Below are 20459 nucleotides of genomic sequence, written 5' to 3' on the forward strand. Positions count from 1 at the left end.
CTCTCTGTCTGTCTTTCTCTCTCTCTGTTGTACTCTTTCTCACTCTCTCTTTCGCTCTCTCTCAGTATCTCTCTGTGTTTCTGTCTCTCTCTCGTACTCTCTCTGTTTCTCTCTCTGTTGTACTCACTCTTTCTCTCTGTCTGTCTTTCTCGGTTTCTCTTTCTCTGTTATACTCTTTCTCTCTCTCTGTCTTTCTCTCGCACTCTCTCTTTCTCTCTCTCAGTATTTCTTTCTTTCTCTCTCTGTCTGTCTTTCTCTCTCTCTCTCTCTCTCTCTCTCTCTCTGTTGTACTCTTTCTCTCTCTCTGTCTTTCTCTCTCACTCTTTTTCTCTCGCTCTCTCTCTCTCAGTATCTCTCTCTCTCTCTCTCTCTCTCTCTCTCTCTCTCTCTCTCTCTCTCTGTTTCTGTCTCTCTCTGTTTCTCTCTCTCTCTGTTGTACTCTCTTTTTCTCTCTGTCTGTCGTTCTGTTTCTATCTCTCTGTTGTACTCTCTGTTTCTCTCTCTCTCTCTGTTGTACTCTTTCTCTCTCTGTCTTTCTCTCTCACTCTCTCTTTCGCTCTCTCTCAGTATCTCTCTCTGTTTCTCTCTCTGTTTCTGTCTTTCTCTCTCTCTCATACTCTCTCTGTTTCTCTCTCTGTTGTACTCACTCTTTCTCTCTCTGTCTCTTTGTTTCTCTCTCTGTTGTACTCTCTCTCTCTGTTTCTCTCTCTCTCTCACTCGCTCTCTCTCTCTCTGATGCATATAATAGGATGGGTGAAATGTTTACATATAATTCCAAATGTTCCCGAGGAAGATCAAGCCTATGAGGGAGAGATGATAGATGCTGAGGGAGAGATGATAGATGCTGCATGCAAAAACGAAATCCTTCAATTTGCACTCTCCCACACACACACACACACACAGACACACACACACAGGCGACCTCTCATCATATATTAACACCATGTAATTACCAATACTTTCAGTGTGTGAGAGAAAAGGAAACATATGAATAGAGGGGGAGTTGTGTTAGAGCTAGTGTTGAAAGCTTTATTAGAAAACGTCTGCTTGACTTACATTTTATTGTGTTTTTTTTAATTGCACTCTAACCGCAGAATGTGGCTGCTGTTAAACACTCACGCTGTTACGGTTTACACGCACCACTAAAACAAACTACTGTAGAGGCATGGTTAAATATCTTATAAAAACAGGTCTCATTTTGTGCTGTTGTTAGGATATGAACGACAGTGGATAAATGGAGTTTGAGCCATCCTGGGAGCATAGTCTACTGTTGGACAGTCTGATGCAGGAATCAAATGTGGCATTGTCATCAGACTGGTTTTCAAAGAGAGTCCCATTAACCAGAGAGAGAGAGTGACAGAGTGACGAGCTCTCCTGCTATGATGAGAAGGAAAATAGAAATCACACAGACTCCGTAGTTCCCTACTGTAGGCTCTGACTTCTCAGACTTCCCATGATCCAGCCTCCCGGTGGCATTTCCAGACAGAAAACCCTTCTAGTGTATAGCAGTAGAGCTCAGAGAACATGAGGAACAACAGTTTCACTGTGTTTACTGGTAGAGTTGTGGTTCCCAGAGCCTCACATTGATGACAGCAGGGCTTTATCACCAGTCCTTAGACCTCCCTCCCCCTGTTCCGCCCTCCATCCCTCCACCTTCCCTGGGGCTAGTGTTCCCAGCACTTCCTCCTTGGCCACACAGGAACCCTACTGGGCCTGCTATCATGTGAGCACGCTCAGTGTGGATCTCAGAGGGCCCAGACGACAGTGGTTTGTGAGAGCAGAGGAGAGGAGGGGGAGCATAGCAAAATACACTGATAAACTGGAGGGGGTACAATATCTGTCCCACACTCAGCTTGAAGTCAGTCACACAGTATGCCATACATATAATAATAAAATAATAATACAAATATATGTATTTTATAGAAATTCTCAAAGTCGCTTTAAAAACACAAACAAAAAAACTATTTAACAAAACAAATCTGGCAGTTTTGGGTGATGCTCTTCCACCACTTCAACATACAGGAAGTTTGGAAAAGTAGTGTATTGAGCGCATATAGTGTATTGAGCGCATATATATATATATATATTATGTTTCAACTGACTATATTATTATGTTTCAACTGTATAAGTCGGAAGTTTACATACACCTTAGCCAAATTTAACAAATTTAACAGTTCTATTTTTGTTTCATCAGACTAGAGGACATTTCTCCAAAAAGTACGATCTTTGTCCCCATGTGCAGTTGCAAACTTTAGTCTGGCTTTTTTATGGCGGTTTTGGAGCCGTGGCTTCTTCCTTGCTGAGCGGCCTTTAAGTTTATGTCGCTATAGGACTCGTTTTACTGTGGATATAAAAACTTTTATACCTGTTTCCTCCAGCATCTTCACAAGGTCCTTTGCCTTTTTTCTGGGATTGATTTGCACTTTTTGCACCAAAGTATGTTCATCTCTTGGAGACAGAATACGTCTCCTTCCTGAGCGGTAAGACAGCTGTGTGGTCCCATGGTGTTTATACTTGCGTACTATTGTTTGTACAGATGAACGTGGTACCTTTCAGGCATTGGGAAATTGCTCCCAAGGATGAATCAGACTTGTGGAGGTCTACAATTTTTTTCTGAGATCTTGGCTGATTAGGCATCAACTCACCACGTAGCTTATTCTTAATGTTTGTCCATAGGCAACCAGAGTGAGGACAGACATTTTTCGGAATAAACGTGATGAGTGAAAAACGCAATGAAATAGACCACTCCCTACCCGGTATCTTATTCTGCCGCTATACAACTTTGTATGCGTTGTTTTTTGGCAACCTTGTTATTTACGAAGTTTTTGGAATAGATTCCTATTGGAACGTTCCACAAATTATACCCACCCGGGTTGAAGTCATAAACAGCGCAATGCTTGAAGCACAGCGAAGGGCTGCTGGCAAAACGCACGAAAATGCTGTTTGAATGAATGCTTACGAGCCTGCTGGTGCCTACCACCGCTCAGTCAGACTGCTCTATCAAATCATAGACTTAATTATAATATAATAAACACACAGAAATACGAACCTTAGGTCATTAATATGGTCGAATCCTGAAACTATCATCTCGAAAACAAAACGTTTTTTTTTCTTCAGTGAAATACGGAACCATTCCGTATTTTATCTAACGGGTGGCATCCCTAAGTCTAAATATTCCTGTTACATTGCACAACCTTCAATGTTATGTCATAATTACGTAAAATTCTGGCAAATTAGTTCGCAACGAGCCAGACTGTCACGTCCTGACCAGTAAAGGGGTCATTTGTCATTGTAGTATGGTCAGGGCATGGCAGGGGGTGTTGTTTCTGTGTGTTTTGGGGTTTGTTTGTTTCCAGGGGATATGTTCTAGTTTTCTTTTTCTATGTTCATTTTCTATGTGTGGCCGAGTATGGTTTCCAATCAGAGGCAGGTGGCTTTTGTTGTCTCTGATTGGAAGTCATACTTAGGCAGCCTGTTTTTCCTTTGGGTTGGTGGGTGGTTGTTTTTGGTATAGCCTATGTGCCTTACGGAACTGTTGATTGTCAGTTTGTTATTTTTGTTTAAGTGTTCACTTGATTAAATAATAAAAGAAGATGAGCACTTTACCCGCTGCGCTTTGGTCCCCTTTCATCGACGCCTCTGACACAGGCGGCCCAAACTGTTGCATATACCCTGACTGCGTGCAATGAATGCTAGAGATGTGACACAATTTCATATTAGCAGGCAATATTAACTAAATATGCAGGTTTAAAAATATATACTTGTGTATTGATTTTAAAGTAATGCATTGATGTTTATGGTTAGGTACATTGGTGCAACGACAGTGCTTTTTTTGCAAATGCGCTTGTTAAATCAACACCATTTTGTCGAAGTAGGCTGTGATTCAATGAGAAATTAACAGGCACCGCATCGATAATATGCAACGCAGGACACGTTAGATAAACTAGTAATATCATCAACCATGTGTAGTTAACAAGTGATTATGTTAAGATTGATCGTTTTTTATAAGATAAGTTTAATGCTAGCTAGCAACTTACCTTAGCTTCTTGTTGCCGTCGCGTAACAGGTAGTCAGCCTGCCATGCAGGCTCCTCGTGGAGTGCAATGTAAGGCAGGTGGCTAGAGCGATGCACTAGTAACCGAAGGTTGCAAAAACGAATCCCTCCTGAACAAGGCAGTTAACCCCTGTTCCTAGGCCGTCATTGAAAATAAGAATGTGTTCTTAATCTGACTTGCCTAGTTAAATAAAGGTGTAAAAAAAATATTTCGAAATAAAAAAATATTTTAAAAAACGTAAAATCGGTGGCCAAAAATACCGATTACCGATTCTTATGAAAACTTGAAATCGGCCCTAATTAATCGGTCGACCTCTAACATACATACATACATACATACATACATACATACATACATACATACATACATACATACATACATACATACAGTGCCTTGCGAAAGTATTCGGCCCCCTTGAACTTTTCGACCTTTTGCCACATTTCAGGCTTCAAACATACAGATATAAAACTGTATTTTTTTGTGAAGAATCAACAACAAGTGGGACACAATCATGAAGTGGAACGAAATTTATTGGATATTTCAAACTTTTTTAACAAATAAAAAACTGAAAAATTGGGCGTGCAAAATTATTCAGCCCCTTTACTTTCAGTGCAGCTAAATATCTCCAGAAGTTCAGTGAGGATCTCTGAATGATCCAATGTTGACCTAAATGACTAGTGATGATAAATAGAATCCACCTGTGTGTAATCAAGTTTCCGTATAAATGCACCTGCTCTGTGATAGTCGCAGAGGTCCGTTTAAAGCGCAGAGAGCATCATGAAGAACAAGGAACACACCAGGCAGGCCCGAGATACTGTTGTGGAGAAGTTTAAAGCCGGATTTGGATACAAAAAGATTTCCCAAGCTTTAAACATCCCAAGGAGCACTGTGCAAGCGATAATATTGAAATGGAAGGAGTATCAGACCACTGCAAATCTACGAAGACCCGGCCGTCCCTCTAAACTTTCAGCTCATACAAGGAGAAGACTGATCAGAGATGCAGCCAAGAGGCCCATGATCACTCTGGATGAACTGCAGAGATCTAAAGCTGAGGTGGGAGACTCTGTCCATAGGACAACAATCAGTCGTATACTGCACAAATCTGGCCTTTATGGAAGAGTGGCAAGAAGAAAGCCATTTCTTAAAGATATCCATAAAAAGTGTTGTTTAAAGTTTGCCACTAGCCACCTGGGAGACACACCAAACATGTGGAAGAAGGTGCTCTGGTCAGATGAAACCAAAATCGAACTTTTTGGCAACAATGCAAAACGTTATGTTTGGCGTAAAAGCAACACAGCTCATCACCCTGAACACACCATCCCCACTGTCAAACATGGTGGTGGCAGCATCATGGTTTGGGCCTGCTTTTCTTCAGCAGGGGCAGGGAAGATGGTTAAAATTGATGGGAAGATGGATGGAGCCAAATACAGGACCATTCTGGAAGAAAACCTGATGGAGTCTGCAAAAGACCTGAGACTGGGACGGAGATTTGTCTTCCAACAAGACAATGATCCAAAACATAAAGCAAAATCTACAATGGAATGGTTCACAAATAAACATATCCAGGTGTTAGAATGGCCAAGTCAAAGTCCAGACCTGAATCCAATCGAGAATCTGTGGAAAGAACTGAAAACTGCTGTTCACAAACGCTCTCCATCCAACCTCACTGAGCTCGAGCTGTTTTGCAAGGAGGAATGGGCAAAAATTTCAGTCTCTCGATGTGCAAAACTGATAGAGACATACCCCAAGCGACTTACAGCTGTAATCGCAGCAAAAGGTGGCGCTACAAAGTATTAACTTAAGGGGGCTGAATAATTTTGCACTGACAATTTTTCAGTTTTTTATTTGTTAAAAAAGTTTTAAATATCCAATAAATTTCGTTCCACTTCATAATTGTGTCCCACTTGTTGTTGATTCTTCACAAAAAATTACAGTTTTATATCTTTATGTTTGAAGCCTGAAATGTGGCAAAAGGTCGAAAAGTTCAAGGGGGCCGAATACTTTCGCAAGGCACTGTACATACATACATACATACATATATACATATACACATACACTACTGTTCAAAAGTTGGGGTCACTTAGAAAAGTCCTTGTTTTTGAAAGAAAAACATGTTTTTTGTCCATTCAAATAACATCAAGTTGATCAGAAATACAGTGTAGACATTGTTAATGTTGTAAATGACTATTGTAGCAGGAAACGGCAGATTTTTTATGGAATATCTACATAGGTGTACAGAGGCCCATTATCAGCAACCATCACTCCTGTGTTCCAATGGCACGTTTTTTTAGCTAATCCAAGTTTATCATTTTAAAAGGCTAATTGATCATTAGAAAACCATATTGCAATTCTGTTATGTTAGCACAACTGAATGCATTCAACTGAAATGTGTCTTCCGCATTTAACCCAACCCGTCTGAATCAGAGAGGTGCGGGGGGCTGCCATAATTGACATCCACGTCTTCGGCGCCCGAGGAATGAAGGTCAGTTAATTCGGGAAATTTCAAGTACTGTGAAAGTTTCTTCAACTGTAGTCGCAAAAACCATCAAGCTACCACAACTCCGGATATGACCCAGATGCAGACACAGGAGGGGGATAGTTTGATTCTCTGAATATTTAATATAACAGTGGAATTGCTGCAGCAATGCATTGAAAGTGTGATCCTGGCGTTACGCAAAGGTCTGGAGTCCTTTCATAAGGTTTTGAAGTAGCTCCTCGTGTCTTCCAATGGTGGCTCCTTCGGAGGCGACTGCGTTGCAAAGCTGGTCTGAGTCTGGTGGATCAGTCATGGCCAGTTCGTACTATCACGATTCTCAGAATATTTAATATAACAAAGGGGCAGGCAAAAGGCAGGTCGAGGGCAGGCAGAGGTTCGTAAACTAGGTCAGAGTCAGGCAGGTACAGGACGGCAGGCAGGCTCAGGGTCAGGACAGGCAGAAAGGTCAGAACCGGGAAGACTAGAAAATAAAAACATGAACAAGAGAAACGGGAATCATGCTGGTAAGACCTGACAAAACAAGACGAACTCGCAATAGACAAACAGAAAACGCAGGTATAAATACACGGGATAACAGGAGACAAAAGGCTGTGAGACAGAGGTTTAATCCAAGACACATGAAAAGTGGGATGTACACGGAGGGTGCTGGGCAACAGAAGACAAACAGCAGTGGGGCTAAGGATTTTAGAGATGGGGAAAGAGCTGATAAAGCAGGGGGGAAAGTTTGCGGGATTGCACTTGAAGGGGCAGATCCCGAGTAGAAAGCCGTACCCTGTGCCCGAGATGATAGCAGGGAGCAGGGGTCCGGTGGCTGGAGGTGGTCTTGAGAAGAACGGACCGGACTCTCTTCCAGGTATGACAACAGCTGCGGACAAACATCTGGGCAGAGGGTATACTGATTCCCTTCTCTTGTTCAGGGAAGAGTGGGGGCTGGTATCCCAAGGAACAATCAAAGGGAATGAGACCAGTGGCCAAGCAGGGAAGAGAGTTGTGAGCGTATTCTACCCACACAAGTTGCTGGCTCCAGGTGGTGGGGTTGGCGGAGACGAGGCAAGGAGAGCCGTCTCCAGGTCCTGATTGGCTCACTCCAACTGGCCGTTAGACTGGGGACGAAAACTGGAGGATAGGCTGGCCGACAACCCAATGAGGGTGCAGAACGCCTTCCAGAACCGAGACGAGAACTGAGGACCGCGATCGGAGACCATGTCAACCGGAAGTCCATGAATCCTGAAGACCTGTTGCACCATGAGCTGGTCCATCTCCTTGGCAGAGGGTAACTTGGAAAGGGGAATGAAATGTGCGGCTTTGGAAAACCTATCCACCACCGTAAGGATAGCGGTGTTGCCATCTGACAGAAGGAGACCGGTGACAAAGTCCAGAGACATATGAGACCAGGGGCTGTGAAGAACAGGGAGTGGTTGAAGGAGTACAGCCGGAGCTTGTCGTGGAGTCTTATTCTGTGCACACACAGTGCAGGCGACAACGAATGTGGAGATATCAGGAACAATGGTGGGCCACCAAAATTGTTGTCGAATAAAAGCCAGGGTCCGACGGGAGCCAGAATGGCAGGTCAGTCTAGAGGAATGTGGGACAAACAGCCGGTTCTATCCCCCCCTCCTCCCCGAGTCCAGCTGGGAACGCTGTGCCTTACAGACCAGGCTCTCTATACCCCAGATGACTGCAGCCGGTATGGAGGATGGTCTTGGGGTTAGACAGTGTGGCAACGGGGCTATACAGGCGTGAGAACACGTCAGGCTTCACAATATTGAACCCAGGGCGGTAGGAGATAGTAAAAATGGATGTTCCACTCCCTCTAACCAGTGCCGCCGTTCCTCCATCGCCATCTTGAATGCGAGTAGTTCTCGATTTCCCACGTCATAGTTCCTCTCAGCTGGGTTCAGACGATGGGAAAGGAAAGTGCAGGGATGCAGTTTTTGGTCCTGGGCAGAAAGCTGGGACAGGACAGCCCCCACTCAGACGTCCGAAGCGTCGACCACCACGAACTGACGGACGAGTCCGGATGGATTAAGATGGGAGCTCTAGTGAATCGATGCTTGAGGTCTGAGAATGCCCGGTCAGATGCTGGAGACCACATGAAAGGAACCTTGGGAGAGGTGAGTGCTGAGAGGGAGAAGCCAGGGTGTTGTAACCCCGGCTGAAACAGAGATAGAAATTAGCAAACCCCAGGAAACGTTGCAGCTGCACTCTGTATCTGGGTTGAGGCCAATCCACCACAGCTCTCACCTTGTCAGAATCCATCTGAATATATCCTGCAGCGATGACATATCCTAGGAATGAGATGGTTGAGCGATGGAACTCATATTTCTCGGCTTTAACAAAAATCTGGTTTTCCAGGAGGCGCTGAAGGACCTGTCGGACATGGAGGATGTGCTCTTGAGCTGAACAGGAAAAAACAAGGATGTCGTCGAGGTAGACATACACAAACCGGTTCAACGTGTCACGGAGCACATAGTTGACCAGGGCCTGGAACACTGCAGAGGCGTTGGTCAGTCCGAATGGCATAACAAGGTACACATAGTGCCCACTAGCTGTGTTAAAGGCTGTATTCCATTAGTCTCCTTCCTGTATATGAGAGAGTTGAGGTCCATGGGAATCTCCCAGGCTGTGAGCTCGTCTTTAACCACCTCCGATAATCCATTAAGGAACGTGTAGAAACAGAGACTCTGGGTTCCAGGCACTCTCGGCAGCCAAAGTGCGAAAATCTACCACTTAATCAGCCACACTACGGGAGTCTTGATGCAGTTGAAGTGGCTTCCGAGCAGCCTCTCTCCCAGACAACGGAGAATCGAACACCTTTCTAACATCAAACTAGCCGCAAACTCCTCCAGAGTGAGGCAAATGGTGGATTGTTGCTCCCACACCGCCGTAGCCCAGGCAAGTGCCCTCCCAGACTTCAGCGTTATCAGGTACGTTATCTTCGAACGATCCGAGGGACACGAAGAGGGCTGCAGCTCAAAGATGAGAGAGCACTGGGAGAGAAACGCCGGCAGGTTCCTGGATCTCCAGCATAGCCCTCCTCCGGAGGAGGTAAGCAGGGTTCTCAGGAAGCTGGGGAGATGCGCCGCTGGTAGCGGGGTTACTGAGACTCTGGGGGGTTACCGTGGTGGCTTGCTGCCGAGTAGATAATCAGCGGAATTGCTCCAGCAAAGCATTGAAAGTGTGATCCTGGCGTTCCGCCAAGGTCTGGAGTCCTTTCATAAGGTTTTGAAGTAGCTCCTCGTGTCTTCCAATGGTGGCTCCTTCGGAGGAGACAGCGTTGCAAAGCTGGTCTGAGTCTGCTGGGTCAGTCATGGCCATTTCGTACTATCACGATTCTCAGAATATTTAATACAACAAAGGGGCAGGCAAAAGGCAGGTCGTGGGCAGGCAGAGGTTCGTAAACCAGGTCAGAGTCGGGCAGGTACAGGACGGCTGGCAGGCTCAGGGTCAGGGTCAGGACAGGCAGAAAGGTCAGAACCGGGAAGACTAGAAAATAAAAACTTGAACAAGAGAAACGGGAAACATGCTGGTAAGACCTGACAAAACAAGACGAACTGGCAACAGACAAACAGAAAACACAGGTATAAATACACAGGGGATAATGGGGAAAAATGTGAGACACCTGGTGGGGTGTGGAGACAAGCACAAGACATGTGAAGCAGATCAGGGTGTGACACAAGCGCTATAATGAAACTGGCTCTCATGAGGACCGCCACAGGAAGGAAGACCCAGAGTTACCTCTGCTGCAGAGGATAAGTTCATTAGGGTTAACTGCACCTCAGATTGCAGCCCAAATAAATGCTTCACAGAGTTCAAGTAACAGACACATCTCAACTGTTCAGAGGAGACTGTGTGAATCAAGCCTTCATAGTCGAATTGCTGCAAAGAAATTACTACTACAGGACACCAATAATAAGAAGAGACTCTCTTGGGCCAAGAAACACAAGCAATGGACTTTAGACCGGTGGAAAAACTGTCCTTTGGTCTGATGAGTCCAAATTTGAGATTGTTGGTTCCAAACGCCGTGTCTTTGAGATGCAGAATAGGTGAACGGATGATCTCCGCATCTGTGGTTCCCACTATGAAGCATGGAGGAGGAGTTGTGGGGCTGCTTTGAAGGTGACACTGTCTGTGATTTATTTTTCAACAGGACAATGACCCAACACACCTCCAGGCTATGTAAGGGCTATTTGACCAAGAAGGATAGTGATGGAGTGCCTCATCAGATGACCTGGCCTCCACAGTCACCCGATTGTTGTGTTGGATGAGTTGGACCGCAGAGTGAAGGAAAAGTAGCCAACAAGTCCTCAGCATATGTGGTAACTCCTTCAAGACTGCTGGAAAAGCATTCCAGGTGAAGCTGGTTGAGAGAATGCCAAGAGTGTGCAAAGCTGTCATCAAGTCAAAGGGTGGCTACTTTGAAGAATTTAAAATATAAAATACATTTTGATTTGTTTAACACTTTTTTGCTTCCTACATGATTCCATATATGTTATTTCATAGTTTTGGTGTCTTCTCTATTATTCTACAATGTAGAAAATAGTCAAAATAAAGAAAATACCCTGGAATGAGTAGGTGTGTCCAAACTTTTGACTGGTACTGTATATTTATTTATATAATTATTATTTATTTATATATTATATATATATAAATAAATATTATTATTTGTATATATATATATACTCTGTCTGTTTGAATACTCATTCCCCTTGACTTATTCCATATGTTACAGTCTGCATTCTGTCACGTGTGCTCCCTCTCCGGCCTCTAGTGCACCTGGCTGCTCGTTATGGCGCACACCTGTCACCATCATTACTCGCACCTGCGCGTCATCACACTTGGACTCCATTGCGACATCACACCTGGACTCCATCACTTCCCTGATTACCTTCCCTAAATATGTCACTCCTTTTGGTTCCTTCCCCAGGTGTTATTGTTTCTGTTTCATGTCTGTGCGTTGTTCGTGTTTCTTGTTTTGTATTATGGAGCGTTTATTTACAAAAACACTCACTCCCTGAACTTGCTTCCCGACTCTCAGTGCACATTATTACAGAATAACGCCTCGCCTATGGAAAGCAGCAGTGTTTAAAAAAAGAAATTCTGTCAGGTGGAATGACGTCGGGTCCGGGAGCCGCTGCAGGCTTTCTTGCCTCAGCCGGATCGCCAGGCTCCCCTGCCTCAGTCAGTCTGTCAGGTTCCCGCGTCCCAGCCGGAGACAGGTTCCTTCGCATCAGCAGGGGTGACCTGTCCGCTCCTGATCCCCGGGATCGTCACTTAGGATGGCGCCCTGCGGCTGGAGCCGAACAAGCCGGGGACGGGGTACCGTCAGTTATGTTTTCTCTCTGGTGCTCTAGGTCGCCATGCTCCTGCGTCTCAGCCGGATTGACAGGTTTCCAGCACCTCTGCAGAGGTGTCCGGTCCGCTCCTGTTCCCCGGGATCGTCATTTTGGTCGGCATCCTGGGGCTAGAGCCACGCGTCGGGGAAGGGGTACTGTCACGTGTGCTCCCTCTCCGGCCTCTAGGTCACCAGGCTGCTCGTTTTGGCGCACACCTGTCACCATCGTTACGCGCACCTGCGTGTCATCAGACTCACCTGGACTCCATGACTTCCCTGATTACCTTCCCTATATATGTCACTCCCTTTGGTTCCTTCCCCAGGTGTTATTGTTTCAGTTTCATGTCTGTGCTCTGTTTGTGGTTCTTGTTTTGTATTATGGAGCGTTTATTTATTAAAACACTCACTCCCTGAACTTGCTTCCCGACTCTCAGCGCACATCATTACACATTCAAAATGGATTAAATATATTTGTTTCTCTCCCATCAACACACAATACCCCATAATAACAGTGAAAACAGTTTTTTTAGACATTGTAATGAAAATGAAATATCGCATTTACTCAAATATTCACTGAGCCAATACATGTTAGAATCACCTTTTAGCAGTGATTACAGCTGTGAGCCTTTCTCAGCAAGTTTCTAAGAGCTTTGCACAACTGGATTGTACAATTATTATTTTCAAAATTCTTTACATTTGTTGTTTTGCAGATTCTCTTATCCAGAGCGACAGTAATGAGTGCATACATTTGAATACTTTTTTTGTACTGGTCCCCCGTTGGAATCGAACCCACAACCCTGGCGCCATGCTCTACCTACTGAGCTACACAGGACAAATTGGTTATTGATCATTGCAAGACAACCATTTAACCTGTTAGGGACAGATGTTCCGCTAGCGGAACGCCTCACCAATATCCAATGGTATAGCGTGGCGCGAAATACAAATACCTCACAAATGCTATAACTTCAATTTCTCAAACATATGACTATTTTACACCATTTTAAAGACAAGACTCTCCTTTATCTAACCACACTGTCCGATTTCAAAAAGGCTTTACAGCGAAAGCAAAACATTAGATTATGTCAGGAGAGTACCCTCCCAAAAATAATCACACAGCCATTTTCAAAGCAAGCATATATGTCACAAAAACCAAAACCACAGCTAAATGCAGTACTAACCTTTGATGATCTTCATCATATGACACTCATAGGACATTATGTTATACAATACATGCATGTTTTGTTCAATCAAGTTCATATTTATATCAAAAAACAGCTTTTTACATTAGCATGTGATGTTCAGAACTAGCAAACTTCCGGTGAATTTACTAAATTACTCACGCCTGTAATTACTAATTACTAATTACATAACAATTATTTTAAGAATTATAGATACAGAACTCCTTTATGCAATCGCGGTGTCCGATTTTAAAATAGCTTTTCGGTGAAAGCACATTTTGCAATATTCTGAGTACATAGCCTAGCCATCATGGCTAGCTAATTTGACACCCACCAAGTTTGGCCCTCACCAAACTCAGATTTACTATAAGAAAAATTTGATTACCTTTGCTGTTCTTTGTCAGAATGCACTCCCAGGACTTCTACTTCAACAACAAATGTTGTTTTGGTTCGAAATAATCCATAGTTATATCCAAATAGCTCCGTTTTGTTCGTACGTTGAGGTCACTATCCGAAGGGTGACGCGCGGGCGCGTTTCGTGACAAAAAAAATTCAAAATATTCCATTACCGTTCTTCGAAGCATGTCAAACGCTGTTTAAAATAACTTTTTATGCTATTTTTCTCATAAAATAGCAATAATATTCCACCCGGCGACGTTGTATTCATTCAAACACTGAAAGAAAAACATGGAGTCGTCTCGTGCACGGGCGCTCCAGTGTCATTGTTCTCAGCAGGACCACTCACAAAAACTCCTGCTGTTTTTCGCCCAGAGACTGGAGAGCTCTCATTCCACTTTCTGGCACCTTCCTAGAGCCAATGGAAGCCTTAGAAAATGTCACGTTACAGCAGAGATGCTGTATTTTTGATAGAGATGCCCTAGAAGGAGAACAAATTGTCAGACAGGGCACTTCCTGTGTAGAATCTTCTCAGGTTTTGGCCTGCCATATGAGTTCTGTTATACTCACAGACACCATTCAAACAGTTTTAGAAACTTTAGAGTGTTTTCTATCCAAATCTACTAATTATATGCATATTCTAGTTTCTGGGCAGGAGTAGTAACCAGATTAAATCGGGTACGTTTTTTATCCGGCCGTGAAAATACTGCCCCCTATCCCAAACAGGTTTTAAGTCTTGCCATAGATGTAATTTTTAAAGTTATTATTTGTTTTTTTACCCCTTTTTCATGATATCCAATTGGTAGTTATAGTCTTGTTCCATCACTGCAACTCCCGTATGGACTCGAGAGAGAGAGGCAAACGTCAAGAGCTGTATGTCCTCCAGAACACAACCCAGCCAAACCGCACTACTTCTTGACACACTGCCCGCTTAACCCGGAAGCCAGCTGCACCAATGTGTCGGAGGAAACATTGGCAACCGTGTCAGCTTGCATTGCTCCTGGCCCGCCACAGGAGTCACTAGTGTGGGATGGGACAAGAACATCCCTGCCGGCCAAACCCTCCCCCTCCCCAAACCCTCCCCTAAGGCCAATTGTGTGCCACACCATGGGTCTCCCAGTTGCGGTCGGCTGCGACAGCGCCTGGACTCGAACCAGGATCTCTACTGGTACAGCTAGGACTGTGATGCAGTGCCTTAGACCACTCTGCCACTCGGGAGGCACTGCCTTAGATTTTCAAGCAGATTTAAGTCAAAACTGTAATTTGCAACTCAGGAACATTCACTGTCTTCTTGGTAAGCAACTCCAGTGTAGATTTGGCCTTGTGTTTTAGGTTATCGTCCTGATGAAAGGTGAATTAATCTTCCAGTGTCTGGTGGAAAGCAATCTGAACCAGGTTTTCCTCTAAGATATTGCCTGTGCTTAGCTCCATTATGTTTCTTTTTTATCCTGAAAAACTCCCCAGTCCTTAACGATTACAATCATACCCATAACATGATGCAGCCACCACTATGCTTGAAAATATGGAGAGTGGTACTAGGTAATGTGTTGTATTGGATTTGCCCAAAGCATAACACTTTGTAATCAGGACAAAAAATGTGTTGCTTTGTCACATTTCTTGAAGTATTACTTTGGTGCCTTGTTGCAAACAGGATGCATGTTTTGGAATATTTGTATTCTGTACAGGCTTCCTTCTTTTCACTCTGTCAATTAGGTTATTATTGTGGAGTAACTACAATGTTGTTGATCCATTCTTAGTTTTCTCCTATCACAGCCATTAAACTTTGTACCTGTTTTACACTCACCATTGGCCTCATGGTGAAGTCACTGAGCAGTTTCCTTCCTCTCTGGCAACTGAGTTAGGATGGACGACTGTATCTTTGTTGTGACTGGGTGTATTGATACACCATCCAAAGTGTAATTAATAACTTTACCATGCTCAAAGGGATATTCAATGTCTGCTTTTTATTTTACTCATCTACCAATAGATGCCATTCTTTGTGAGACATTGGAAAACCTCCCTGGTCTTTGTAGTTGAATCTGTGTTTGAAATGCACTGCTCGACTGAGGGACCTTACAATTAACTGTATGTGTGGGGTACAGAGATGAGGTAGTCATTCAAAAATCATGTTAAACACTATTATTGCACACAGAGTCCATGAAACGTATGACTTGTTCAGCAAATTTTTACTCCTGAACTTATTTAGGTTTGCTATAACAAAGTGGTTGAATACTTATTGACTCAAGACATTTCAGCTTTTAATTTTTAATGAATTTGTAAAAATGTCTAAAAACATCATTCAACTTTGATATTATGGGATATTGTGTGTACGCCAGTGACAAAACATCTACCTTTTATCCATTTCAAATTCAGGCTGTAAAGTCAAGGGATGTGAATACTTTCTGAAGGCACTATACATACTCAAATGGACAGCTTCCTCAAGTACTGCATTTTCTGTGTGTGTCTAGCTTGTCTAACTAGCTAACTGTGTATTACCCCCGGTGAATTCACCTTACCAGGAGGGTAAAGAAGTTGGTTTTGATGCTCAAATAATAGATTTACAATAGAACAAAACATTAGGGGAGAAAGAGCTTCATATTGATTCCCAGTATAACAGAGTAAGAGCTTTAATGTACAGCACAGCAATAGGTTGGTTTGTGCAGTAGTGCTGTTGAGAGATATTGGTAAAGCTGTGTTCCTGATGAGCTGTGTGAAACCATCCATTATTGATGTTGTGTCTGTGGTCTTACTGCAGAACAGATACCCTTTGGGGACACCACTGTTTCACAGTAGAATAATAGAGAGCTTGCATTGTGTTTGGAAAAGGCAATATCTAAAGGTAATATGTCTACAGTGCTGTACAGTTTGTCTGAGGGCCTCTTTATTGTCTGTTTAAAAAATGGATCTGTGTAGTAGTTCTATTTAATGTGAATGTTTTTTTGACCCATAGTAGGTCAGTTTGGTTCACTCAAGTGACCTAAAAGCCTTGCATTTAGTGTGTAATAAATTCAAGGTCATTTAAACAATAGAGCAGGTTTCTCCAAATGCTATCGATTTTTTGGGGTTGGACATAAATTACTGTAAAAAAAAAAGGCAAATCAGGGATTTTAATTTTGGAAATCTGTTCCAAAGTATTTCCATCCATAATAGAGAGATATATGTGATTGTATACAAATTTAAGCAAGGTTTGAAAATATTATGTTTTATTTAAGTATTATACACTATATACTGTACACAAGAGTATGTGGACACCCCTTCAAATTAGTGGCTTCAGCTATGTCACCCACACCCGTTGCTGACAGGTTTATAAAATCGAACACACAGCCATGCAATTAACATAGACAAAAATTGGCAGTAGAATGGCCTTACTGAAGAGCTCAGGGATTTTTGTTGGGAGAAACCCATGAAATGGGTTTCCATGGCCGAGCAGCCACACACAAGCCTAAGCATGTAAAGCTCGCCTCCATTAGACTCTGGAGCATTGGAACTGCCTTCTCTGGAGTGATGAATGAAGCTTCACCATCTGGCAGTCCGATGGACGAATCTGGGTTTGGCGGATGCCAGGAGAATGCTACCTGCCCGATTGCATAGTGCCAACTGTAAAGTTTGGTGGAGGAGGAATAATGTTCTGGGGCTTTTTTTCATGGCTCTACTAGGCCCCATAGTTCCAGTGAAGGGAAATCGTAATGCTACAGCATACAATGACCTTCTGTGCTTCCAACTTTGTGGCAACTGTTTGGGGAAGGCGCTTTCTTGTTTCAGCATACAAATGCCCTCTTGCACAAAGCGAAGTCCATACAGAAATGGTTTGTCGAGATCGGTGTGGAAGAACTTGACTGGCATGCACAGAGCTCTGACCTCAACCCCATAGATCACCCGCGGGATGAATTGGCATGCCGACAGCGAGCCAGGCCTAATTGCCCAACATCAGTGCCCGACCTCACTAGTGCTCTTGTGGCTGAATGGAAGTCCCCGCGGCAATGTTCCAACATTAGTGGAAAGCCTTCCCAGAAGTGTGGAGGCTATTATAGCAGCAAAGGGGGAACCAAATCCATATTAATGGCCATGATTTTGGAATGAGATGTTCGACGAGCAGGTGTCCACATACTTTTGAGCTTCGGTTACTTTGCAGTCTACAAATTGTTTGTAATTATTTTCCGGCCCCCTGACCATCTGCTCAAGAAAATCACCCCGCAGCTGAATCTAGTTGATTAACCATTCAATAGAGCAACACATTTTACTTGAGGTGGCCTGAAGCTAAATGATGAAACAATCACATGTTCACAAGACTAACTTTTTAAGAATGATAACAATGTTATGTATTCTCCATAATCTCATGGTTGACTGCCGCCACAACCATTGAAGTCAGGTGTTATGTCATTCTTATTATACAGTAATATACATGCTCTCAGTTAGGCCTCCTCAGGTCAAGTGATAGCAGTACTTAACAGAGACCAGATAGACTCGCGCTAACCATACCCACTCAGTACAAACCATTTCCATTGATTACATCACTAATCACTGTTATTGATCTTTTAACAGGGAAAAGCTTGGACCAGAGTGTGCTGCACAGTGCTGTCCCTAAGCCCCAACGCTATGACACCACGGTACCTCTCCTGCTGGAAGGACGGCAGCGCAAACCACTCAGCCAGCTCAAGTCCAGGGTAAATATTCATAAAGCGGCCACTTAGCGGCCTTGGCTAATGCAAATAAGCTGCTCCTACTATAGCTCAGCCAAGCGCAGATGCTAGCCTGCCTGCTCACCTGCCTCAGATCTCCTGTGTTGTTCCAGTCGTGAGCTCCTAATAATTCCCCATTTCTGTTTATCCTCAGCTGATTCCCCTTTGTGCTTTTTCCTCAATGCTCACTCCCCACGGCGTTGAATGGCCTCTCTGTTGTTTGTTTAGTATGAGCTAGGCCCTGAGGCTCCATACACTGTGAAATTATTCCCCCAACTCGCCAGGCTCCTATACTCTACAAATCAGCAGTGCATGAAAAGCAACATTTTGAAATGGTTTACCACTGGCAGAAGACTGCCTTTTTCCCCTAAACTGTCTGGTTTTGTAACAAAGTCAGGTAGCAACCGGATTTGAAACCATCTAACCATTGTGCTAAAATGTATTGGGCAGGTGAGCGTAGTTGCGGATGGCTAGCAAATGCACCCTAACACGTGTTATCCTTGACATACCAGAACTGTAAGCAAAGCAAAGATTTATAAGACGTATTAGAGTTTCTTTCTATGAACCATGTGTAATGCCTGAAATCCATTGAGTTATTAAAACCAGGTAAATCAGCACATTTCATCTCTGCTATTACATGGGGTCTTTAACAAATTAAGCACATCCTGCAATTGAGTTTCTGGTTTTAGGGTATATTAGGGTAGCTTCAGACGGGGAAACCCAATGCGTTCAGCCCACTAGGACTTAGTGAGAGAAATACATTTTTGAAATCCGGGATCCCCCACTTCACCATAGGGAAACCATTCCCGACAAGGGAAACGCGTGGGTGTTGAGTAGTACTCCCGGAATATTTAAAACAGCCATGGCTTTCCAAGATTTATCCCTCAGATTATACATGAGTGGATAGGTTTTTCCTAGCTGGAGGAAATACCACACCCTCTGAGGGGGTGTTTTTTTTTCTTTTTTTTATGTTAGTGTCTCATTTACACACTCTCCCTGAATGCTGAGCTTGTGCTTTACTTGGCTGACATGGGGAGGGTATTAGCAAATCAACAAAATCTCTGAAATGAGAAGGAGTCATGAGAGCTGCCAGTGATGCACCAGTAATTCATCAGAATGTGATATATTATAGCTTTGTCTGGAACAATGAAGAGATTCTAGTTATTTAGTTAGGACAGAATTTTGGTGAAAGTTAATTTAATTTTGTTAGAGAGGTATTCCATTGTCATGACACTACATAATCAATTGAGTTTGACAACAATGTGTATTTGTATAGTTCACGAGCCAGCTGTTATAGCCATGTTGACCATTCCAACATATTATTGAGTTTAACAAGTTGGTTATTTTATCAGAGATGATACCAGACTCATTTTTCCCTCCACCCCTTTAGTTTTTATTGAACTGTTTTCTGTGCCACAAGAAGTAGCAAGCCAATATCTTGGTGGTGGTGAGTCAGGACAATTGGGTGATGACCTGACATGAACCGCCCTGCCTTCTAAACCACAAATGGACCCACAAACTATACAACTCTATGCACAAGGACTACTTTTAACAATTTCTACAGAACATTTTACAAAAACACGTTCACTTGAAGATCAGTGCAGATACAACATTTGTAACAGAATGACGGCACCAACAGCACAAGCCATCATTTGATTACCAAACTTTACATCTGCACTGTTCTTCAAGTAAATATGTTTTTATAAACTTTTCTGTGGACATTGTTAAATAGAGTTGTATGGTTTGTTTAGCTTTGCAATCTTTGGTTTTTGTTTGGCATACATTTTAAAGTGAAAAATCTGAGTCTCAGTATCACTCTTTTACGATGGATTTGCCCTTATCTGACTGGGACAAAATAATGGTTGTTCTGTCTCTGCCTGTCTATCTATATCTCTGCCTGTCTATCTATATCTCTGCCTGTCTATCTTCATCTCTCAAGGTGCAGCCGAAATGCCTGGCTGCTTGTCTGTGTACCTGCTTCTACGTGGGTAGTAAAATAGTTCAAATGACAACATAACCTTTTCCTAGTAGGAGGCTCTCGGTGTGTGGTGTGTGGTGTGTGTGGTGGTGTGTGTGTGTGTGTGTGTGTGTGTGTGTGTGTGTGTGTGTGTGTGTGTGTGTGTGTGAGATATCAGTATCTGATAGCCTGTCATAAACTGTGCGACAGACAGAGATCCCCAGCTGCTGTCAAGCCCCCCTTTTCCCATGGGCCAGTTCAGTCATAGCTCATGAGTGTTAAAAAGGCAGGTGGTCTGGGGAAATTAGTGTCAGGGTCATAACTCATGAGTGTTAAAAAGGCAGGAGGTCTGGGGAAATGTG

At 43.4% G+C, this 20459-nt stretch overlaps 1 protein-coding gene across 2 annotated transcripts in view; it reads left to right on the top strand.

The window, feature by feature from the left end:
- LOC106577034 (disintegrin and metalloproteinase domain-containing protein 12) overlaps positions 1–20459 on the top strand; it is a 158452-nt gene that overhangs the window by 36505 nt on the left and 101488 nt on the right. For both annotated transcript variants that reach the window (XM_014154703.2, XM_014154704.2), the window contains exon 2: positions 18004–18125. In XM_014154703.2, coding sequence (XP_014010178.2) covers positions 18004–18125 — 122 coding nt within the window. The remainder of the gene's footprint in view (positions 1–18003; positions 18126–20459) is intronic.

The sequence above is a fragment of the Salmo salar genome, chromosome ssa18 (genome assembly GCF_905237065.1).
Source record: "Salmo salar chromosome ssa18, Ssal_v3.1, whole genome shotgun sequence".
NCBI lineage: Eukaryota > Metazoa > Chordata > Actinopteri > Salmoniformes > Salmonidae > Salmo > Salmo salar.